Source organism: Protopterus annectens, chromosome 4.part1, assembly GCF_019279795.1.
Source record: "Protopterus annectens isolate FY-2018-M chromosome 4.part1, PAN1.0, whole genome shotgun sequence".
Taxonomy (NCBI): domain Eukaryota; kingdom Metazoa; phylum Chordata; order Ceratodontiformes; family Protopteridae; genus Protopterus; species Protopterus annectens.
Window position 1 is genome coordinate 699,706,391 of NC_056734.1, and position 25,662 is coordinate 699,732,052.

General features: G+C 40.3%; 1 protein-coding gene across 1 annotated transcript in view; it reads right to left on the reverse strand.

Moving 5' to 3' along the window:
• Positions 1 to 25,662, reverse strand: part of GFM1 (G elongation factor mitochondrial 1) — a 1,399,365-nt gene that overhangs the window by 1,302,210 nt on the left and 71,493 nt on the right. The window contains 1 exon segment of the mRNA XM_044070477.1: positions 7,342 to 7,474. Within this exon segment, the coding sequence (XP_043926412.1) occupies positions 7,342 to 7,474 (133 nt within the window).

Below are 25,662 nucleotides of genomic sequence, written 5' to 3' on the forward strand. Positions count from 1 at the left end.
GTGTTTCAAATTTCCAAACACTCAACATTTGCTTGAAGTTTTACATTTTGAAATGTAACACCTAGTGCTGGACAACCCCAGTGGACTACCCTCAGTCTGGCTAGACAGATCCTGTAGCATCAAAGGGGAAGACTCCGAGAGGGAAGTCCTCAACACTGATGACTGGGTGTCTTTAGACATTACTCCCTAGTTGCAAGCCTGCCAGCAGTATGCTTCAGTCAGACTATCTAGAGCCAGAAGGCACCTGTGCCACATTATGGATGTCCCATCTCTTAGCCCCTCATTGTCTGTAAAAGCAAAGGACAAGCAAAAGTACCAACTCTTTGCGCTACATAATAAATAAGCTCTACATCAACAGAGAAAAGAAAATGAGTTTAACTGTGGATTTACTTTCAGATCAGCTAGGCAATGGCCTGTCCTCTGAATCCCAGTCATTGTGACAATGTTCAAGCTGAAGCCAGGGCTGCTCAACAGAATTTCCAACTAATACCTATAGGAGAAGTTTTCGACCACTAAGGTATGCAAGGAGCATGTGGGTGGGCAGGATTTAACCACTGGTTCTTACAGCACTACTTTACAGCATGTTCCTCTCTCATGCAGTACAAGCAGTAATGAAACAGATCTTTAATAATCTGATGGCCACAGGGGCACTTTGTAGATTAACTTCTAAGTATTAAACTCAAACACTTTTCACTGATGTGTATCAGGCTCAAGATCCTAGCTATGCAAGTGGAAGAAAAAATGGAGGTGGGGAGGCTCAGGGAGCTAGGTATGCTGATGAGCTCAGCATATTGCCGCATTATGTGCATCTGTTCTAGGTGCATGCTCCCCACCCAACGCAGCACAGAACCTTTACAGAAAAAACTACCAATCTGTGACTGGAAGAAAAGATAAATCTACCCAAAGATCTACCAAAGAAGGCCCTTGATTTTAGATCTTATGTTTTTAAGAGAAAAGCTATCACCATAAGCATGTATTTCTGTTCATTACCTATTGACAATTACATGATGTAACTAAGTCCAGAATACATTAATAAACATGAAACTAGATTCCTGTTAAGGATAATACTTTTCAGAATTTAGAATGGTAGAAAAGGTATATTTTAGTGACAGTCCAGGAACCCTGAAGGTACTGCCTTCAAGGTTAGGACAGCCGGAAGTTGAGAGGGGAGTTTTTAAGATAAGGAGGGAAATAAAAGATATAATAAATAATAGACTAACAAGAATCTAGAAAGGGAAGAGGGGGGCAACATATTGGATATGCAGGACTGGCAGTGGACAATACTTGAAATAGAGGATTAAGAAGAAACCAGGAATCTGACTGTCTCTGTACGCAATGATGAAATAGAAAGGGCTTGGAATAAAATGGCCAGATGGAAATCTCAAAATTCAGATGGACTACCAATAGAGGCATGGCATTTAAAGAAGGGGAAATCAATAAAGTAAGGGACAAATCACTACACCAAACTCCAGGAAAGAGGGAATAATTTTATTTTAATTATTTTATTTATTTGTATTTGTTTACCGGGATGGTCCAGCTGGGCCAAGTGCCCATTTTCAGTGTAGTCCCGGGGAGAAAAGCTCCACATATAAGGCATTTCACATACAATACAGAATTTACATTAATAAAGACATTTAGTACATATTATTGGCAGCTTATACAATTGGTGAAAAAAACAGTACACAAGTAATCATTCTCAAATCAAAGATATTATACAAGCAATACATAGTACACACATGAGAATATTCCATATGAGTAGTTTTCAGTTAGCAAAATTTATATAGGACAGTTCATGCAGTGGGTGCAGACACAGGAATTAATCAGAAACTATGTACTTAAACTTTTCACACGCTGAGGAGGTGTAATAGCTGAGTGATAGGCTATACGAGTCCTGTTACAAGAATCAGCAAAGTTGGTGGATACTGTTGCGGATATAAGTGGTGGTATGATATTAAGGTAGGCTGCTAGAGTACCTGAATGCCTCGCCTGGTTCAATGGTAGGTCTGTAAGGGTTAGGAAGAGAAGGCAGTAGCCAGGAGAGATCAATGGTAGGACAATGAGGGTTAGTAGAAGAGGGAAGTGGACAAGATGGAGAGGCGGATTAAGTAAAAAGACAGGTGGATGTGAAAGGACGATGGCAGAGTAGTAGAGTGGGGGTGAGAATAGTTGTGATGGCTGAAGTCACGTTATATGAGATGTGGTGTTGTGACATGTGCGCAGCCAAGATGAGGAGAGGTGTTGTTTCAAGAGATGTCTTTAAGAGGGCTACTGAGCTGGTGGATCTAACTGTTGGGGGGAGGGAGTTCCAAAGTATTGTGATGATAAAGGAGTAAAGCATCTGACCAGCCGAAAGTTAGGGTTTTTCTACATTTACCAGCAGTTGGTTGCTGGATTGGAGTGGTCTGTTAGGACGTTATAAAGTATAGAAGTTAGAGCAGGGCACATGGATGGATTATGAATGAGTTTGTGAGCTGTAGTCAGTTGGATAAAGGTGAGATAGTTGGGGAGTTCAAGCTATTTTAGGTTGCGTAATGATAAGCAGTGGTCGGATGATGAGGAGGAGGCATTAGTTACAAACGTAGCAATTTTGTTGTAGCATGAATCTAGTTTGGACTTCAGAGAGGACTAAATGTTGGTGAGGAGGGGGTGCACCGTATAAAAGAGAGGGTAATAGAAAAGAAGAGGTAAGGAAAAGTCAGGCTGATGCACTGTGTAGATGTTTGTGTCGGTAGACACTGTCAAGCTTTTGATGTGTCGTTTTTACATTGAACTGGATGGGCAGGTCAAATGTGAGGTTTTCATCTATGATGACACTTAGTAGCTTTATGCTAGGTACAATGTCGATGGTGGTGCCATTTAGGGATTGAATGGTGAAGTTCTCTTTTTGTAGGGGTGTGGACTTTTTGGGGGCAAAGATTACTAGTTTGGTTTTGTTGGGGTTCAGGGCAAGATGATTATTTGACATCCAAATTTCGGTGGAGGTGAGGGTGTTTTGGGTGAGTTGCTGTAGTTCTGAGGAGTTGTTTGCAGTGCGGACGATAGTCGAGTCATCTGCATACTCTATGACTGAGCCCTGAGAGTGTGCGACGTGGAAGTTATTGATAAATATGCTAAACAGAAATGGGCCTAAATTGGAGGCTTAAGGAACATCAGTGGTGGTGTTTAGGAAAGCGGAGTAAGACCTCTGCCATTTAGTTGATTGTTGCCAGTTAGTGAGGTAATTAGTGAACCAGTTTAGAGTTTGAGGTGAGGTACTATGTTAGAGAAGTTTGTTAGAAGGAAAGAGTGGGATATAGTATTGAATGCTTTAGAAAGATCAAGAAATAGTGAAGAGATGACTTTACCAGCACCACAGGCTCAGTTGACAGTATCCATGATGGATATGAGGGCAGTGATGGTACTATGCCCTGGCCTAAATCCATGTTGGGTGGAGGAGAGGAGGTGGTTGTGAGTCAGATGGTGAAGTTGAGAATGAATACATTTTTCCAGAATCTTAGAGATGGGTGATAGTATAGCAATGTGGCGGAAGTTGGTGGTGTCTATGTTGGGTCCCCCATGTGTAGAGGGAGGATATAAGTTTTTTCCAGATAAGGGGTATATAGAATTCTTGGATAGATCTGTTGACTGAGATTTGCAGGTATATGGTGGGTATATTGTCAGGGACATTTGTGCACGGTTTGAGTTTTAAAAGCAATTTTTTACTAGTCGAGGTGGGTATAGATGACAGAGGAAAGTTGGGAATAGGGGGTGTACTGATGTTAGCTGTGGAGAGGTCTGTGGTGGACAAGTCGGTCTTGGGAAAGGTAGCGGTTAGATTGGCTATAGTATCTATGAAATAGGAGTTGAAGGTTGCAGCAATTTAAATGGGTGTTTTATTTGGGTCTGGGCAAGGATTATTACTAGAGGCTGGGTTGAATAAATAGTTGCGGGAGCTTCAGAATTTCTTTGGGTTTTGCTTGTGTTGATTTTGTAATGTAAGGTAGTGTTATTTTTTGTTTTGTAGTACTAGGCACTTAACCTGGTTTCGGAGATATTTGTATTGGGCGAGATCAGATGGGTTTTTGTTTTTTTGCCAGATTTTCCATGATTTGTCCCTGCATTTCATGAGACCCTTAGTGGCTCTTGTTAGCCAACTGGCATGGATGGTCTTTACCTTTATTCTCTTTTGTCTAAGGGGAGCAAGATCGTTTAGTATGCTGAGGAAGGCTGAGTTGAAAAAATCAACTGCCTCATAAAGGAGGAGTGATTTTAGTGCATCCCAGTTGATATTACGCAAACTTTGGTTAAAGCTAGATGGACAGAACTGGTATTCATCTTTGGTAACCCTGTACTGATATTTATTAATTGTTGTGGTACATTCACATTGTATAAAGGCCAGTAAGTGGTTACTTATACTACTGGAGAGTGTACCAGCGGACGTGATCTTATTTGGGTCAGATACTAAAATCCAGTTTAGGACTTGAGACATTAATATTAATGTTACTAGGCCTGGTTATGGTGTTAACTAGCTGGGTGAACTTATACAAATCGATATTGCAGTTACAGTGGTGTGGGGATATGCCTAGCCAGTTGATATTTACATCTCCCAGTATGATAGTCTCATTTTTTATGTTAGCAGATGCCCAGGCAAGGATTTCTTCAAGAAATGGGATGTCAGTAGTATCAGTGATGCACACAGAAGGCAAAGACTCCATGGTTCTGGCCTTGCACCAACCAATATCAATACTGAATCATGACTGTAAGTATTATCAGACAGATTGGGATAAATAGTCCCGAAGATGACAAACAATGATCGCAGACATTTTATTGGGGAAAAGGAGGACAACAGATAATCTTATTAAATTCAAGTTCCTAATGCAGGAGGCACAGAACAGAATGCAGGCAGAGAAGTGACCACGCTAGTGTCACTGGATGCAGAAAAGGCCTTCAACAAAGTAGCATGGGGTTATATATTTGAAGTAATGGAGAAATGAGGGTTCCCAGATAAATGGCTTAAGATAAGAATTTTTCAGGGTGCAATAGCCAAGGTAAAGATCAGGTCAAAATTATCAAGGGATTTCAGAATACAGTGGGGGATGAGGCAAGGCTGCCCACTTTCCCCCTCCTATTTGCTATGTATACTGAATCAGTGGCCATTAAAAAGTGAGACAGGCAGGGTTGTCAGGGATTTGTGTGGGAAGGAAAGGAGTAATAATTACATTACACAGTGATGATGATGTTCTCTTAGTGTTACCTAATCATAAACAGGATTTACCCAAGATATGTGATGTCTTGGGCAGTTTCAGAAAAAAAATCAGGATATAAAGTTAACAGATAAAACCAAAATAATTTTGGCAGGAAGAAGAGTGTCATAGGATCTAGAAGTGCCAGATGGAATCTGGGACATAAAACTCAGATATTTGGAGGTACAGCTAGGTAAAACTGTAGAAAAACAGAAGCACTTACACATTGAAAAATAGTGGACAAGATAAAATAACAAACTACAAGGTTGGTTATCAATAAAATTTGATTTAAGTCAAAGGATGCAAGCTCTGAAAATGTATACTATCCTGCAATTTATATGCACAAGGCAAGCTTTTTGGAACTTACCAGGGACTGCTATATTGAAGAAAGTAAAGCAGCTAATAAGGAAATTTACATCGGATGAAGAGAAGCCAAATTATGCTTAGAAGAAAGTAACCCTACCAACCAAGAGAAGTGGTTTGGGAGTTCCAGACCTAATGAAGAACCACCCAGCATGTCCAATAATGACTGCACTGAGATTAAGGGATGCCTGTTATGAGGAGGATTGGAAAGAAATGATATTAAGAAAGCATCTTAGGGAGAAAAGGAAAATATATATAGTAGATAGGTTGTTGGATGCAGAAGGTAGGGAACTACAGACAGATTGTGCAAAAACAGTACAAAAGACTTTCAATAAGAGATGGAGAGAACCAGATAAAAAGCATTTTAGGAGACAGAGAACAACAGGTATAGGAGGGAGGAAAACAGAATAGAAAATGTAATGTTGAGATGGAAGGGCAGCAGGAAATTAAATATTGATCCCACCTGCTAGTTGGAAATTACATGAAAACATGGTAAAAGGTAAGGGAGAAAAATGATTTACCACACTGGTCTAAATGGAAATGTCTGGTGATAAAAGGCAGATGGAACAGTGAAAGCAGAAAATGTACAGAGGAATGGATAGACTTAGCTCTAGTAAGGGGAAGAGAAGTAAGGAGAGAGGAGAAATATCACAGTGCTTATTAGATTAGGGAGAAAATGGCTAAGCAGCAATAACAGAAAGAGTACAGAAATGCAAAGAAGCTAATGGGAAGTGGAAATAGACAAACACAGAAGATGACAAAGAAAAATGATTGAACTCCCAAGGTACATATCTAAACTCTGAAGATTTAGAATTTCTGCTCATAAAATGTCTCCATAGATATTTTTATATACCATGTAAATTAATTAACATGCTGTAAGCAAAGACAGGGGTATGTTTGAGGTTTCACAAAGCGAGAGGAATGTGGAAGCACATGTTTTGGGAGTGCAAAAGGTTGGGGGAAGTTAAAGAAGAAGAAATAAAACAATTCTATGGAACAGAATAATAGGAACAGGAAACACAGAAATAACACACAAATTATTTCTATCAGGACACCAAAGGGGACTGCCAGAAGCAGTAAAAAGACTTGTGGGATTGCTGAAGGCAGGGATAACAAAATGATGGAAAAGGATGGAGAGTCCCGAAGTGGAGAAAGTGATAGAATTAATAGATCAAATTCTCAGAGGGGAAAATAAAGAAAGTGGGAACAAAGAAAAATGAAATACCAAAAAAATGGAAAAGCTGCTGAAGGGAGAAAGAGACGGAGAAACTGACTCCCAAGGGAACCCTGTACAGAGACAGAAAGATAAGGGGAAGCAAAGGAACCCAACAGAAGAGGTTCAGATACACACAGAAAAAGCCAGATAGCTAACATTACAGTCAGAAATGACACCTTGTCATTCCAACAGTGGGCAATGGTTACAGTTCATTGTACATAGTTGCTGTTATGAAGTTGAAGTTGAATAAAATAATAAAAAGAAAGACATTGCATAGAATCAATTGTGATTAAAAAAGAAACCGTGCTTATTGGAACACTGTGGAAATAAAAATTCTAAACATTAGTATTAGGCATGTCCTAGATGCATAATGGACTATACAGAAAGATATAAGAAGTTAAGGGCTTGCTGCCAATGGTTTCAGAAAAGTGACATACATTGTCAAAAACTTATATACACTGTTTAACAAGAATAAAAAAAATAATGCTGTAAAAATAGGATATTACGTTTAAAATCCCATTATTTCACATTTCACTTTACCTGGTGTATCAATAATATTAATATTCATTCCTTTCCACATGGTATAAGTCGCTGCAGACTGTATTGTAATGCCACGTTGGCGTTCTAGTTCCATGGAATCCATGACAGCTCCCACTCCATCTTTGCCTTTAACCTTGAAAACAAAGAGCAACACGTCATCAGAAACAATGCAGCACCAAGGCTTTAAGAAGTGAAGTTATTACTGCAGTCATTTGACTAACTACAGTTAGACAAAAAAAAAAAAAAAGAATCAAACAGACTGTACAGTTCTCATTTTTTCTCTTCTGTTCTCTTTAACTAAAACTCCTTGTCCTTCTTCCAAAACAAATGACGATGATGACAAACTGGATTGAAATGCTGACCCACAGCAAATCAACCATGAACAAGCATTTCTTAAAGAAAATACGAACGTGTAATGCTGAAGAGAGCAGCAATATGGCAGAAGAGAGGAAAAATGATGAGCTAGAATGCACCACTCAAACTACAAGATAAAAAATCAAAGGGATTAGAAAATACCCAGTTAATAGCAACAAGAGTTTCATTCATGCTTCTAAGCTTCCCCACGTGTACCCCACTTGACACTGCACAGTAGTTTTCCTCTGGTACTAAACAGTGTAATGTGCATCATGTTGAATGAATGGGTGTATTTCCTACCTTTTGAAAATACGTTATGCTTCCTCTCTTTTTCTCTCCCTCCTATACCATTGCAGTTCATAAGCAAGTGAGCATTCTACAATGACAACTGCTCAAGTTAGTCAGTCTTTATAAATGTAGTCTGAAGGTAATGAAATAAAAATACACTCCACTTAAAGCACTTCATGAATTCAGAGTAATCTGTCCATAAAGTCCTTAAAAGATCATGTATGTTTATATAAAGTACAGTTTTGTACCTACCATAAATGTAGATGTTCGAGGATCCACATTGCTGCAGTCCTAACCATTGGGGTAGTCCGCTGTCCAGTCGGCCCGAATACCAAAGTATATGGCTGACGTCGGTCAAGGCGCATTAGACTGATGTCAGGACGTCAGGGTACTAATGCGCATGACCGGCGTCATATCCTCAGTCTTTTCTTGCCCCAGATGTCAGAAGACCCTAAAAGACAAACCAAACCAGAAAACCAAAAACCCTGCACCAAACATATATACAATATATACAAATGTACAAGAGTATATCCTAACCCACACCACCACCCTAAACACAGAGGGAAGGAGGGAAAATTGGACTGCAGCAATGTGGATCCTCGAACATCTACATTTATGGTAGGTACAAAACTGTACTATGTTCTTCATTCCACATTGCTGCAGTCCTAACCATTGGGTAGAATCCCAAAGCAGAGTTAAGGGAGGCTGGCAAATCATAAGGAAGCAGGAGCTGTCAACATGCCTTGCAAAATAGCTGTGGCAAAACCAGCCCTAGATTTAGAGTAGAGAGGAAGGTGGTAATGCTTAGAGAAAGTATGCACTGAACTCCAAGTAGCTGCCTCCAAAATATCCTTAGTTGCCACCCCCCCTTAGAAATGCTGTTGAAGTGGCAGTAGCCCTAGTGGAATGAGGCCTAATCCCAGCTGGAATCTCCTTGCCATGATGGGAATAACAAAATGAAATGCAAAACCCAATCCACTTAGAAATAGTTTGCTTAGACACAGGCTTGCCTTGAGAACTCAAAGCAAAAGAAACAAACAACTGCTGAGACTGCCTGAAATCCTTAGTCCTGTTTAAATAATAACGCAACTGCCTATGTACATCTAAAGTGTGCAAAATCTTTTCCCTTATTTTGGGGATCTGCATAGAAAGTAGGCAAATGAATAGTTTGGTTTAAAGCCACACTAGAAACCACCTTAGGCATAAAGGAAGGATTAGTACGTAATGATACCCTATCCTTATGAAAAATCAAAAAGGGCTCTACTGCCATAAGGGCCTGCAACTCAGAAACCCTTCTTGCAGAAGTAATAGCCAACAAAAAAGCAGTCTTCCATGACAAGTATTTCAATTCAGTAGTAGCCAGGCTCAAAAGGTTGTAGAGTAAGTTTTCCAACACAAAATTGAGATCCCAAGCAGGAGTAGGAGCTCTCGTGGGGGTCTTATATTCTTTGCCCCTCTAAGAAACTGCTTGAACAAAGGATGCGAAAACAATGGTGGGTCACAATCATAGTGAGCTGAAATTGCTGCAGCATGAATCTTAATGGAAGAGAAGGACAAACCTTTGTCCAATAACTCAGTAAGATATTGAAGAGCCACACTCAAATTAGGCTCAGAAATCTCCAAATTCTTTGCTGCACTCCAAAATAAAAATCTCTTCCATTTTTCGTACACTTTCCTTGTACTAGGTCTTCTGGCTTCCATAATCACATTTAAAACTTGTTGAGGAAGTTGAGACCTGTTGTGTTTAAAACAGAATATGCCAGGCTGTTAGATGAAGAGAGTGAAGCTTGACATTGAGCAGGTGACCGTCCTTCTGAGATAACAGATGTGGAATCAAAGGTAAAGGCCATGGAGGCTTCCTTACCAGACTCCTTAATAGTGGGTACCAGTGTTGCGAGGCCAATCTGGAGCTATTAAAATCATCCTTGGCTTGTCTTGTCTGACCTTGAGGAGCACCTTTGGAAGAAGAGGCAGAGGTGGAAAGGCATACACATGAAGATTTTTCCAACTGAAAGAAAGAGCATCCACTTTCCAAGCTGTGTGATGAAACCCCTTTGTGCAAAACTTTGGCAGCTGGTGGTTTAGTGGAGAAGCGAACAGATCTATGTCTGGAGTTCCCCATGACACTGTCAATTTCTGAAATACATGAAGATCCAGTTTCCACTCGTGGGGATCCATGATTTGTCTGCTTAACACATCTGCTAAGGAGTTCTGTGCTCCGGCAGAAACCTTGCCTGAAGAGTTAGGTGCAAGCTGAGCAGTTTCCCATAAAATCATTGCTTGCCTGCATAGAGGATAAGAATGTGTTCCCCTTGTTTGTTGATGTACCACATGACAGTTGTGTTGTCTGTTAGAATCAACACCTGCCCTGGAAGAAGTAACTCCTTGAAAGCCATTAATGCAAACTGGACTGCTAACATCTCCTTCATGTTGATATGTAGATGCTGTAGTCTGGCAGGCCACTTGTCTTGTATCCACTTTCCATTTAGATGAGCTCCCCAAGCATTGTCCGAGGCATCTGTCGTTAAAATCTGACTCGCCTCTGGCGGGTCACAGAGAGTCCCTTGTTTAGGTGACATTCCTGAGCCCACCACAAAAATTCTTTTGAATGCAAGGTATTATTTGAATGACAGTGTCCAAATCCTGGCAGTGCTGTGTCCATACATTTTTGAGATACCATTGCAGCTTCCTCATATGCAGTTTGGCATTGGGAAGCACCAGAATACAAGATGCCATGAACCCTAAGGCTTGAAGGACTGTCCTTGCAGTCAGCCCGGACTGAAGAGATAGTTGATGGAAGTAACTGGAAAGATTCTTTTGTTTGTCCGGGGTTAAAAAGGCCATCTGGGCTGCTGTATTCAGTCTCACACCCAGAAAGCACATGTCTTGAGAGGGTACTAGACTGGACTTTATTTCGTTCACAGAATACCCTAGGCATCTTAGCACTGCTATGACGTATTCCAAATGCTGTAGAAGGTCTTCCTTTTCTTGAGCCAGAATCAGGCAGTCGTCCAAATAAGGATAGATTTGAATTCCTTTTAGCCTGAAGTAAGCTATCACTGGAGCCAGAACCTTTGTGAATACTCTGGGCGCAGTAGATAAGCCAAAGGGCAATGCAGAGAACTGATAATGAGAATGTCCAGCTCGCGCAGATACTTTCTGCAACTTAGTCTTATAGGCACATGAAGGTAAGCTTCCTTGAGATCTAAAGTTACCATCCAGTGATCTTTGCCCAGCAGAGGTAAAAGCTGTTGTAACGTCAACATTTTGAACTTGGGAATGTCCAGATAAGTGTTGAGGATAGATAAATCCAAAATTGGTCTCCACGTGTTCCCCTTCTTTGGTACTAGGAACAGGCGAGAATAAAATCCTAGGCCCCTTTCTGGTGCAGGGACTGGCTGAATGGCCCCTATTTGGAGTAACAGAGAAATTTGCTTGTGAGCCTCTTTCCTTTGTGGAGGAGGAACGTCTGGCATGCCTTTGAAAGGGGCAAGGTATGGAAATAAAACCTGTAACCGTGGTGAATGATATCCAAAACCCATCTGTCTTGAGTAATTAAATCCCAATTTTCTTTGAAAAGAGACAGTCTTCCTCCCAAAGGAGCTGCCAGGCGAGAATGTACTGGCAGCTGAAAAGGCAGGTCATTGGGTCTGTTTACGAAAGGACTGACCCCTGCCCTCACCAGAAGTCTGAGCAGGAGAACTCCTGTTCTAGGCCTAAAAGAACCTTGAGCTCTGCCCCTACCACGTTTAAACCTACCCCTGGACTGGGAATCATAAGCAGGATATGTCCATCCCTTAGTAGGCCAATTTCTGCTAAACTTTGGAGGCTGCACCTGCAAAAAATCTTTAACAGTCTGCATAGATTTAGCCTTGTCCTCCATTTTCTTTAAAACTGCTTCCACAGGGGAACCAAACAACACATCAGACTGTAAAGGAGCATCCAAAATCCTTGTCTTAACATGCTCAGCTAAATTCTAATCCTTCAACCAAGCGTGCCTGCGAAGAACAGAACCAGTGGCAGCCACCCTCGAGGAGGCCTGCACAGCATCAAAACCACATTGCAAAGAATGCTTACCCACTTGTTCAGACACATGAACTAAATCCAGCAACTCTTTACACTCAATACCTTCCAGAGCATCTACCTTAGATTTCAATTGTGAAAGGAGATAATTTTGATATTTTAGCATGTGAAACTGACAATTCAACGCCCTCATGGCTAAAGTGGAAGAAGTATACACTTTCTTTCCCCATCTATCCAAAGCCCTTGCCTCCTTATCAGAGGGAACAGGATTTTTAACAACAGAGGCCTTAACACCTTTAGGACCCTGAGAAACAATTTCTGGGTCTGCCCTAGGACTCTTAAAAAGATACTTATGAGCTTCGGGCACCCTATAGTACCTATCAGGTTTAACAGGGGCAGGAGGCAAAGAATCAGGGTTCAGGGAAGCCTCTGCAGAAACATCATCCACCACATTCAAGAACGGAGGTATAGCTAAGGGCCTATGCTGGGGTAAAAACAAGAATTCCCTAAGCCTCTTCCTGGAATCAGAGAAATCTTGGCCTTCCCATTTAAAATGCTCCCTCATGGAATGCAGAGTCTCTGAAAACGAAAAATCCTCAGGAGGAGAAGCTGAAGGAGTGGAATCATCCACATCAGAATCAGAATAATGAGGGTACTCCTGCAAGTCTTCAGCCGAAGACTCAGAAGCCTCTGAACACTGTTCAAAACTCTCAAACTCAGGCTCCACCCTAGGCCTCTTATCAGGAGGGGGCATAGAACCTCTAATCATAGTAATCAAATCCTCTGCCATTTTAAGCATATGTTTCTTAGGCACAGAACCTGAAGTGCTAGGAGAAGCCCCCACAGAAGCTAAACTTGGCCTACCTCTCAAAGAAGTCTTGGAAACAGAAGGAGAGGCTCTAACTACCTTAGGAAGAGAGGGAAGAACAGCTACCTGAGAAGCCCCCTCAGCCTGGCCTATCTCCTGAGAGGGCACATCCTGTAACAGTAAAGTCTCAGCCTGAGATTCCACCGAAACTCCTGGCAAAACCTCTGGCTCCACTGAGCCTTCCAAAGAACCGACGTCCGGGACTGCCGGTTCTTCAACCCTAGGCTTTGCTGCTTTGTCCTTGCGCTTTTGGCGAAGCGGGCGTCGGAGCATCCGACGGCATTTTATAATTACAACGCTTCCCAAACACTAACCTGGCACAGTCTAACCTTCTCTTAATAGTGCGTTTGTTAAATCTAGCACAAGAGCGGCATCCAACAACGTCGTGCTCAGGCCCTAAACAAGGTATACACAAAGTATGGTAATCCCTATGAGGTATCTGTTTCCCACAAGAAATACAGTTATTCACTTTTTCTGACATCCGGTTAAATACTGAGGCAAGAAAAAACCAAAATGTTCCCCAGCAGTACTTAGCCAACTTTGATTCGGTCTGAAACTCCAACTTCAGAAAATTTCAGAACGCCAACCTGCACTCGCAAAACTGCTTCTGCATCGGACCATGCGGCAAAAAAAGACTGAGGATATGACGTCGGTCATGCGCATTAGTACCCTGACGTCCTGACATCAGTCTAATGCGCCTTGACCGACATCAGCCATATACTTTGGTATTCGGGCCGACTGGACAGCGGACTACCCCAATGGTTAGGACTGCAGCAATGTGGAATGAAGAACATCATAACATGACCACTTATTATCCAAAAGGATGAAAAATCAAAGCTGGTTATCTGCGGTGGATTAAAAAAGTTTCTGTTATAATAGCGAAGGATATTTGGGAAGAGACTAAAAAAAGACATTCCAAAAACTGAGAAGCTGGAAGCTCTTGATAAAGGATATAGATAGCAAGAAGACAGCCACGGTGGTGCAGCGGTTAGCATTGTCACCTCACAGCAAGAGGCTCTCCGGTTCGATCTATGGCTGGGGTGTCTTCTGTGTGGAGTCTGCATGTCCTCCCTGTGGTCATGTGGGTTTTCTCCAGGTGCTTCGGTTTCCTCCCACATCCCCAAAGACATGCTGCAAGTGGACTGGACACCCTAAAATTGGCCCTAGGCGTGGGTGCATGCGTGTGTATGCCTTTTGTGGAAGGTTGGGTGCCGGGCTGGCAACTTGACACTGTAAAAACTCCACTGCCAATCATGAGTGGACAAGGTGATCCGCTTTGGCGACCCCTAACTGGGAAAAGCCGAAAGAGAGAGAGAGACAGAGAAACTTCATACACAGGTCAGGTGCATTTTTATCAAGCAGAGAAGAAGTTGCGATAATAATTACAAAGAGTTGAAGGAACTTGTTAGGGAAAGAAAGTGGGCTGACATAATTTGGTTCTCCCTATAGAACAAGGTGGTTTAGAGTTATCTGATTTGAAGGGAGAATTTACAGCTACACTCTTACAGCTCATATATGTAACTCAGGCAGAATGTTATAAATCAATGTGAAAAGGAGCAATGATGAAACAGTTGGGGGGAGCAGAGAAATGGAACAAGAAGAGTGAAGGATTTTGTATGCAGGTCATAGAACAACCACCACCATTCAGAATGATTCGTCTTTCTTCTCCATAACTCTAGCAATTCAACATAAGGGCAAGAAATTGAAGAAATCAAGGAAAAACTTAAAAACAACAGCTAGGCAAATGCGGCTTGCAATACAATATGACATTAATGCTCTAGGAAAAGGTGACAATAAGCCTGACTGACTACATGCATACAGCCTTACAGGAAAATAACCTGCAAGAAGAGAATGGAATGGACTAACCCATTCTGCGCCACTTAAAATTATGGGTAAAGGGAAAGGGCCAAGACAGTCTGGGAAGTTTTTTGAGAAGGAACTGGAATGAAGTCCAGCTGCTCTTATTCCTAAAGGTAACACAGACAAAACCTCCAATGGCAAAGTACCCTATCTGCAGAACTTATCAAAACATCACAGGTCTAAAATGCTGTATCGATTTATCTGCCTTTCCTCTTCTGCCATTATCGCTTAAAGCAAGCAAGAAAGTCCCACCATGAAACTTTAAAACATGTTTCATAATATATGGACATTTTTTGCATAAGAATCTTTACAAGTTTTGCTTACTACAATTTAAATTGCTCCTCCCCCGTCCCGCCAAAAAAAAAGTTATCAGAGAAACTGCCCACTGACAAGATTTTGTTTTTCAGTTTTTGCTTTTAGTTCCTGGAATGCATTTGCATATTAAAAATGTGTCATACCCAAAACATAAGTGACATTTTCTTCACGTCCACTGAGATATAATAAAGATTATGCTGTAAGTTGCTGTTTTCTTAGACTGCCTTTATAAACACCAAAAGGGTTTCCCTTTCTCATTTAATTACTACAATCTACACTAACTACGGACTGACGGAAAGCTTTTCATGATGAATTTAAATCCTGTACAATTAAAAGGATGTAAATAGTAGGGTTCAGTTAAGTATTCAAAGCCTTCATTTTCAGACCCTCCCCACACTCTTGTTCCAGGTGTTAAAAGTTGCCAATAAGACTAGAGGCTCTAGGGAAACATAAGAGTGGGATAAGGTCAAGCAGAAGTTTGGAGTACAGTTTAGAGACTGCATTCCCAGCTAGGAATTATCAGAGTACAGGCAAACAGAAAGGGATGGAGGAATCCAAAGTGAATCTGCTCTGGGAGAGTTTTTGGTTGAATCTAGAATAGTAGCTGCTGTTAAAAAGGGGATAATTAGTAGGCCACATGAAATACTGCATGGTAACTGTAAGAACCAGTCAGAGGAGGATATAAATGATTGGAAGACTGACTGGGCAAGGCAGCTTACAAAGGAAAATAAGAGGACTTCTGTGTGGCTCCAAAATATGCAACAAAGTTCACAATTTAAGATTTTTTGTTTGGGAATCTTTGCATAGATATTTTTATACCACAGGCAGACAATTTACTTCAGACAGCACATGTTGGAAGTGTGATGGGAAAGACAGAGAGAAGTAAATGGACCTGTAACTGAAGTACTGAGTATTGTAAAGGAGATAAAAGAACTAGAGGTGGGATTTTTAGGAAATGGAAAGAGCAAATTATATAGAAATAAAATGAATTTGTGGGAAAAATACATGCAGAATTATGCTCAGGAGGAAGAGTGAGATTTAAGGAATGTCAGGAACTGAGCAATTTATGTAATGTTGGAGTGAATGATAACTGCTAAAAAGACATATGAATACAGCATAAAATGAGAAGTCTAACTATGGTTTGCTGTGCTTTCTATTAATGCATTTGTAACTATTTTGTTTCAATTATGATTGAATTAAGATGTTAAAAAATAAGACCATCAGCTCTCGTTTATTTGTGACCAATAGCTGTCTCTTAAAAAAAGCTAGCAAAGCGCACTAAAAATGAATATTTCACAGCAGAATACAGTTATCTGAACTGAAATTACACGTCACCGATTAAAAAAAAGAGAATTAACCAATTTGTTTAGGTACTCTTGCTGTACAACTCCTCTGTCTTGTTTATATAATGATTTCTCCAAGAACTAACTCTGGAAAACAGTTGTACTCCAGCTGCAGTTTACTGATTTCAGTATGAATGTCTAAAAATCTACAACTGTGGATTGTGACTAACAGTAAGAAAGACACCATCTAAAATACATCACACAGGCTAAAACAAAATTTGTTTTTTCAAACAAGGTGAGAACTAGAGAGAAAAAATGGCAAGACATTCATGATCTGTAACAGAATAAAAAAAAAGAAAAAAAAAACTGAAAAGTATAGAAGGGTTTCAGAGGACTAATCCACATCTGGTTGACATTATAGGCTGAACAGCCAAGTACTCAGGATTGTGCGGAATGCTCTGCATTTAACATCGACTTAGCCAACTGTTCCGCTGTTTCGCACTGAACAGTGCCGGCTCCACTTTGAGATTTTTTGACTGACTTATATAACACATTGCGGTATATGAGCCAATGAAGTCACTGCTCCTAAGGCAAAGGAAGCTATTGAGGGTGCAGAGAATTTGGCAACTGTGTGCCTCTACTAGTTTTCGAGCCACTACAATACCTTCAAAATGAAGGTATTGCAGGGCGCAGAGAGAAAGAGAGATCATCCTTTTGATTTTAAAGAGAGCTGTTCAAATGAAAGTAAAGGCAGACACATTAGTATTTTAAGGTATACTATGTCAAATGGTGCAGAGTAGATATAAATGCCTATTTTTGTAGAGGACCTTTTAAAGTCACTCTAGTGTTGTGACGTGCTTAAGCTCTTTCATTATGCAATTAAAAGTAATGGCAATCAAGACCTGGTCTGTATGATGTAAATGTCTACAGCTGGTTACCTTAGCAATTACTTACGCTTTTAGCTGTAACTCTGTACTGTGTGTGGTGCCACAACCCCAACAAGTCACCACACAATGTGCTCACCATCTACTTTAGGAGACTGGCAGCTCTGCAAGCACTGCATCTCACCTGGACCCTGACCCAAACACAGCTGTACCAGCTACAGTACCGTGACCCTACCAAGTGAATTACACAGCCTGTCCTTAAGTGTACGTTACTGTTCTGAGAAGCAGCTGCTTGGTTTCATTTAATTTTACCTGTGAAGCTAGGCTGTTAGTGGCGGGCACACAGGTTCCTTCTCCCAGTCATATTCTTTATGCAGTCCTGCAACTTTGGAGTCTGTAGCAACTCAAATCAGTGTATGTATTGCTGTATTGCTCACAATATTTGCTCCAATTGAACAAGGTAGTTTCTCAAATGTGGGGCTAACAGAATTGAGGTCTAAAATTACAACGGGAAAATGTCGGCTGTAAAGACTATGGCAAGAACATTATTTGAAAAAGTCTAACTTACTTTAAAACAGATAAATTCTGATAGACCAGAGAACCTGGATAAATGGGTCTGTTGCACTAACCTTCTTGAAATCTAGTCTCACCGAAAGTTTTTGCAATTCATTGGTCTGGTCCTACCCGCTAAGCTCGGGTTCACTCCACTCCCGTACCCTACCCCCAAAATTCCCACCCACTCCATTACAGCTACACTTATTTCCACTTAGCACCTCCCACTTCTTAACTTTAACCAATCATAACCTAACCACATTTTCTTTGTCTCACATACCTAACCCCACCTACTTACTGTTAACTCACAAATCCCTCTTTCACACACTTCCCTCCAACTCCATGCCATCTATTATCAGCATCTGCACCACTATACTATACTTTACATATGTTCAAATTAATTTCTCTAACTTTTCATCTTTTTACACCTTCTCCATTTTAATCCATCCTTCCTAGCTAACTACATTAATCTGTCTTCACTCAACTCAGCCCTATCCTCTTCCCCTTTCTACCCCTTCCTCCATAGCTTATTTTAATCACTCCTCTCACTATTTAATCTTTCCTCATACTATATTGCCTTCTTACCCTCTCAACTACTTCTCAACTAAACACCTCCTCCTGCTAGAATTCTTCCCACCATGTATCCATCTAACATTCTCGTAATTCTCTTCTCACTTTTTGTCATACTTTTCTTTTCCCTATTACACTTCACTGTACTCAACCCCATTTCCTTGCCCCCCAAATACACAACCACATCCTCCTTATCTAAACATTCTGAAAGCTACACAAACATATCTCGTAGATCCTGTTAAATAAATCCCCTTCTTCTATACAAAATAAAAATATTCCCACAAAAAAAAATCCCATTTTAATCCACCACACACTTCTACCACCAACCTACAAACATACTTTAGCAAGTCTATCATAAACCAACAGCGACTGTATTACTCTTTCAGGTTCACCACCTTATCTTTATGTGGAGACATTTATCCCAATCCTGGACCCACATCAACCAATCCAACTGCACACCAGCAATTTCTGCAAATCTTATATATGGTCACTCTAAGCCTGCAAAGCATTTGTATCAAAATCCCTGACTTTTATGCATGGATTGCCCACAACCAACCATACATCATTGCTGCTACCTACACCTGGCTAAAGCCTTACTTAAAGGCACCAAATTTCTTCCTTCAGGCTTCACAATTTTAAGATCAGATAGACCCCATAAAAAAGAGGAGGTGTTGCAATACTTTTTTCAAATACCTACAATATAATTCCCTATACAAATACTATTCCACACTTTGCTAATGCTGAAATTCTTATTTCATAGTTCTTTTTATACCCCGTGGTAACAACATACCCTTACTGGAGGAAACCCTTGCCTGGATTTCCAACAATATTACAAATGAGACTATCATCCTGGGCAATATAAATATCAACTGGATAGACCTCTGCTCTAACTTCAAGACTTCACATATCAATCTATTTAATTTTACTCAGCTTATTATTTCTCCAACCAGACCTAATAGGAACAATGACAATGGCTCCATTTTAGACTGGATTCTGGTCAATGACCCCAATAAAATATCTTCTGCTGGTATTCTCCCAAACACCCTCAGTGACCATCTCCCCACCTTTGCTCACCAAACTGCCTTCCTTTCAAAATCCATACCAGTACAAACAAATAAGGAACATGACTGAATTCAACCCACTGTCCTTCATAGACACACTAAAAAAGATTAGCTAGCGCATACTAAAAACCCTCCCTCTAGGTGACACAGTTGACTACTTCAACTCAGCATTTCTAGATACACTAAATAGCCATGCACCTCTTTGTCTAAAGAGGATCAAAACAAACCATGCACCATGGCTGACTAAATCCACTAATGAATTTATGCAAGCCAGAGACAAAATTTGGAAACAATGGCTAACAAATAAAAACCCTCCAGACGTGCAAAAAATGTAAACATCTTCGAAACCAGGTAAAAAGACTAGTTAACAAAAGACAAAAAAGAGAACATTATTTAAAACTTCAGATCAACCCTAAGTTAACCCTCCCCAAAATTTTGGAATTCCATTACATTACTCCTAAATCTAGGCACAAAGAACAACCCATGTTCATACCCTGACAAAGCATTTCAAGAAATAACTGCTCTTTTTAATTCTCATTGTATCAACACTACAGCACATCACTGCTAGTTTTCCCCAAACAGCAACACAAACCTTGTGAATCCATCAAAACTATCCTTTTACTCCACTTCTACTACATCCTTCCACTCTTCACACAAGACCACTACCCACTCTACACCCATTTTTCACTTTTAAACTCATTACAACAAAAATACTACTTCTCAAACTCAAACCTTGCTCAGACAACATACCCACACAATTCCTAAAACTAACAGCCGAACCTATTGCCTACCATATAAATATACTTCTTAACAGATCCATCCAATAATTTTATGTCCCTAAAATCTGGAAAAAAGCATTTATTCTTCCTCTTCACAAAGGTGGCAACAATACTGATATCTCAAACTTCAGACCTATCGCTATCCTCTCTACTATTTCCAAGATCTTAGAAAAAGGTATACATATTCAAATTCTAAACATTCTGCTTCACAGTCACATCATCTCTCCCACACAACAGTATGACAACTGCCCTCATATCTTTTATGGACACAATTAATAAAGCCTGAGACGCTCGTAAAACTGTCTCATCCCTATTTCTACAACTTTCAAAAGCATTTGATACCGTCTCTCACCCTCTACTTCTAACCCAACTCTCTAAGACCGGCCTTTCCACCACAGTCAACTGGTTCTCAAGCTACTTAACAGATGGACAACAGGCTGTTAAAATTTGGAGAGAAGGATTGTTGCCATTTAACACCTCTACCGAAGTTCCCCAAGGCTCAATACTAGGACCCATCCTAGTCAGTACTTTCATTAATAATTTTGATTCTTCACTATGTCAGGGATCTCTTAGTATGCAGACGACTCAGCTACAATATGGTCTGCCGATTCCATATTCGATCTACAACAAATAACTCAAAGAGCCTTTCTACTGAGACATGGATTTACTACAATCATCTATCCTTTAACCCAAAGGAAACCAAGCTCATACTATTCACTCCTAAGACAACTAACCCCATGAAACAAAGCCCAGTTCACTATACTTCCTCAAAATAACACAGCTATCAAGGTTGTTACCCATGCAAAACTATTGGGAGTAATTATAGACAAACACCTGACATTTGATTTACACATACATCACAGTATCAACAAAACTCACCAAAAGCTAGGAATCTTCTATAGGCATAAACACTTGCTTAGCCCCCTCCACAAACCAAGCCCTTGCAGCCACTTACCTACTATTACTACTCATATACTGTGCTCCTCTTCTTACTAACATCCAATCCTCCCTAAAAGCTAAACTGGAAACATGCTATAATAAAATCACCAAGCTTGCTACAAAACGCCAAATACTCTACCCAACACTGTACCGCTCTACACTCTTTGAACTGGCTAGAATTAGTACGCTACCTATCCTATCTGCAATTAACAACTGCACACAAAATTATCTTTAAACCATCAGAACGTCCCGCGCTTAGATCGATATTTAGTTCCCATCATCCGAAAGGGCCTCTTACATCTGAAAAATCAGCACCTTTTGCTGGCTCTGGAATGCCCTTCCACTAACTAATAGAACTACTCAGAATACTGCCTCCTTTAAAACTTCACTAAAAGACTATTTATCTTCTACCTGGAATTACACTTGCACCATGTCACCACCTACACAGATATACATATACATATATATATATATATATATATATATATATATATATATATACACACATATATACATATACACACACATACACACACACACACAGACACACACACACACACACACACACACACACACACACACACACACACACGTTACTGTAGAGCTGCTCTCTCCAGACCTCCATTGAAAATGGGCTCTTAATGGCCCAGGGGACTATCCCGGTAAAAAATGCAAGCAAGCAAGCAAATAAATAAATAAATGCATCAGTAGAAATTACTTTAGCAACGTGATCGCTATATCTGCAGCAGGGTTTCAACAACTGCTTGAAGGATTCACATCTAAGTAAGGTTTGCATAATTACAGTAAATAAATAACTATCAGGAAGCCCTTAAATCACAAATAGTTCTACTGTTCTAAAGAACTATATGATATGCTAGCTCTGGTTTTATAAGAATATGTAGAAAGCCATATGTTCGTGTGTATGCGTGTGTGTCCACGTGCATGTGTGAGTATGTGCGCGAGCATATCTTTATCAGTCCATCTATGAGATCAATATAATATTTTTGTTTTTTCTTTGGGTTAATTAGGAAGATCAGGATATCTAAAATGGTGAAGCCTGCCATCCTTGAAGCTCCTTCTCCCTCCAATGTATTCCAGTAGAAATCCAACCAACACTGAAAATTCTATATGTTTTAAGTCTTAACTGTAAGATATTCCATGTATGATAGCCTAAGGTTAAATGTGAAGAAGAAGAAAAAAAAAAACATTTAAAGAAAGTATGTGACTTTAAATCACCGATAAAGGGATGTCTTGTAATGTCTTGTAGGAGGAACAGTTGCAAATGAAGCAGTTTATGGCAAAGCATGCCATGTCCAGGCTCCATGGAAATGGTGCATTTTTGCACAGTGCAAAAATAAGGTGTTCCACATTTTGATTGTCACACATTGTTAGGGTCTGTGTTTCACACTGGCCTCTTAACAGGTTGAGACCTATGGTTATAGGAAGTTAAGAGGCCAAAACATTAAAAGCTAACAATGACATTTCAATAAAGTGGACTGTGTCCACTCTGGTTCACAACATCTATTGAAAAATGGGACATACAGACAAAAGTAGATTCTACAGTACAGAACTAGAAACAATTGCATGTGTTGTCACTGGCTGTGATAAAGTTGAGGCTAAAATTTGTACAGTGAAAATGTGGCAAGTTCATTACATAGGCAAACACCAACATTATGATACAGAAGTAGCGGTGAAAAACATAAAACAAAGAATTACTGAAAATGAAGAAATAATGATCACATGGAATTACCCATTACCAACAGCTAAAGAAAGCGGTACAAGAAAAAAACTGCAGTAAAAAAAAAGTTGCATTAGTTATTGAAATAGTTACATTCAGTGACTATAGTGCCCAGTGTACTGAAAGACAGTTTTAAAATACTAAGACATGCAAACAGAAACTACAGCAATGTGGAACAAGGATACAAAGACAGGTTCGAAAACAGTAAGGAAAAGTGGAGTAATAAAAGGATTTTCTTAATGTGCTTAAATTTGCTACTATTGGTGGTGCAGTGGTAGCGCTGTTGCCTCACAGCAAGAGGTTCTCCTGTTCGATTTTCAGCTGGAGTGCCTTCTGTGTGGAGTCTGCATGTCCTCCCCGTGGTCGAATAGCATTTGAAAGACATGCGTGAATGGGCATGCCTTCGTTGAAGCTTGGGCGTTGGGCTGGCAACTCGGCACCATAAAAATCTACTGCCAATCATTAGCGGACCAGAGTTCCGCTGTGGCATCCCCTCACCGGGAAAAGCCGAAAAGACAAACAACAACAACAGGCAACCCTATGCAAACTGAAAAAAGGAGGTCATTCTTGGTACAATGTGGGTGCTGAGAAGAGTACTCTAGATAAACATGAAAGACTGAAGCACTACTGATTTTTGAACTTCACTTATACCCTTTGGGTCTACTGCTGACACAATACTGAAATCTCTAAACTTTTACAGAAATTAAATGGGAGAAATAAAAAAAGACAGTAGGATAAGGTTAACTGCACTGAACAGTGGAGTCTTCCTTTAAACAACATTATCAGGAAGAAAGCTAGAAAAAGGGGTCAAATATTTTTGTCTCTACTTATTCCTAGCCAAAATATCCATACATCTCCCATCTGGCAAAGGGTACAGCCCACAGGTGCTGAAATGACCACATGTGAAGAAGATGTACTGTACATGAGCTCACCCATCCTGCAGGGAAGGAGGCTGCTTAGGCTCACTGCAATAGCAACATTAACAGTGGCGTAAGCTCTGTGCTGCAAGCATTATACTGCCTGGTCAGAGGTTGTGCATATGTGGAAGCATGTATCAATTTCCCATAGGCAGCAACTGCAGACCTCTGATGAACAACAGATGTCAAGTTGATAGAAGCTGGTGGTCAGCTGTGGAGAGGGCTAGGCCACCTGATATTCTGAAATAATCATTTAACTCCTCAGTGAAAAGCAAACGTAAGCATGGAGTAAACATCTGGAGCTCGTATAAAAAGACAAAATGTACAACATTAATAAGTACCCCTCAAACTGAGCAAAGGCAGTCCCCCCCTCCAGGAATATTAAAGCTACATTACCATTGTTGATAAATCTGCCTAGTCATGCACTACCCACAGATTATTTAAAAAAAAAAAAAAAAAAAAAAACAGGCTATAGTAATATACAAAGACATTTTCTTATATTTACATTAACAAATTCCTTTTAACATTACTTACATGTGAAATGGAAAGTTTTCCAATCCACAGCTATCTTATGCATGCACAGAACACCAACAAGAAATCTATGCAGAAAAAATTCAGATGGGTCAGAGGATGCACACTGTAGGACAGAAGAAGATATGATGACGTCAGAACAGTCTCCTGCAGATTGCTGAGAGGTGATCTATGCCTGACTTACAAGGCATCCGGAAACCCTATAGTTACGAATCTCTTGCATATCCGTAAGTCAAATGAGTACCAGAAATGCAAGCTCTAGGGACCTGAATTTGGTCTGTGACAAACAGAACATGCTGGAGAGGCAGATACGTGTCCCAGAGACTGCCCCTTCTATGGGACCGGTTTCCCAAAAATGTGAAGCTAAGTTCATCTATCACTCAATTTACGCACAGCCTAGACCAGTGGATACAGAATACGAAATTTCCACCAGGCCTGGCACCCATGTTCCTTATGGACAGAAGTAGCTTATAAATGCCTGGCTCTCAATGTCGTGTTTGGAGACAGGACATCATTATTCTTTCATGAAAACTTGGTTAGGGTTAGAAAGAACCACCTCCCCCGGTGGTTAGTCTACTAACAATCTATGAAACGGAAGCCAAAGCAGCTTCAACTGTAGTGAAATTCAAAGAGAACAGATTATGGTGGTTTAGGCATGTGTGCAGGAAAGCAGATGACAATTTGGTGAAGACAATTGGGAGAGCCAGTTAGCTGGCAAGAGGAAATGAGGATATCTGGCAAAGAGATGGTTGAAGAAGTTGGAGAGCAGCACTGAATCAAGAGGGACTAGAACAGTAGATTATGATGTTGTATGTTTGTGTGTGTATAACTGTATGCGTGTTCTATTGCCACACACACACACACACACACACACACACACACACACACACACACATGTGCCATCATTTTTAGCCTGACAGTGTACAATGATAAAGGATATGATAAATATGTTTATCAGGTAAAGAGTGCAGATACTTTTACTTGTCACCAGTCTACGTGCATTAATGATTCAAATGCCATAAAGCAAACTATAAGTAAAACAACCAAGCTACATTCACAGTTATAAAAGGTAACCATTTAAAATGTCGGGACCCGCTAGTGTGACTCCCAAAACGTGAAGACTGAATGGCCAAAAGAATGGACTTGAGATGCCATTTCTTGGAATATTCCCTTTACTCCAAGGTATGGCGACCTCAGAGTTGGTATGTATAAGTTGGAGAATGTGGGGGCTTGCCCCCCTGAAGAAAGAAGTTTTAAGGAGAAGCACAATTTTCAAAATTTGCTCTTCTTTGTTTTAGGACTTTTTTTCAGCTTCTTAGCACTCAGCATTTTGAGTACCAACACATCAATAAGGAACCT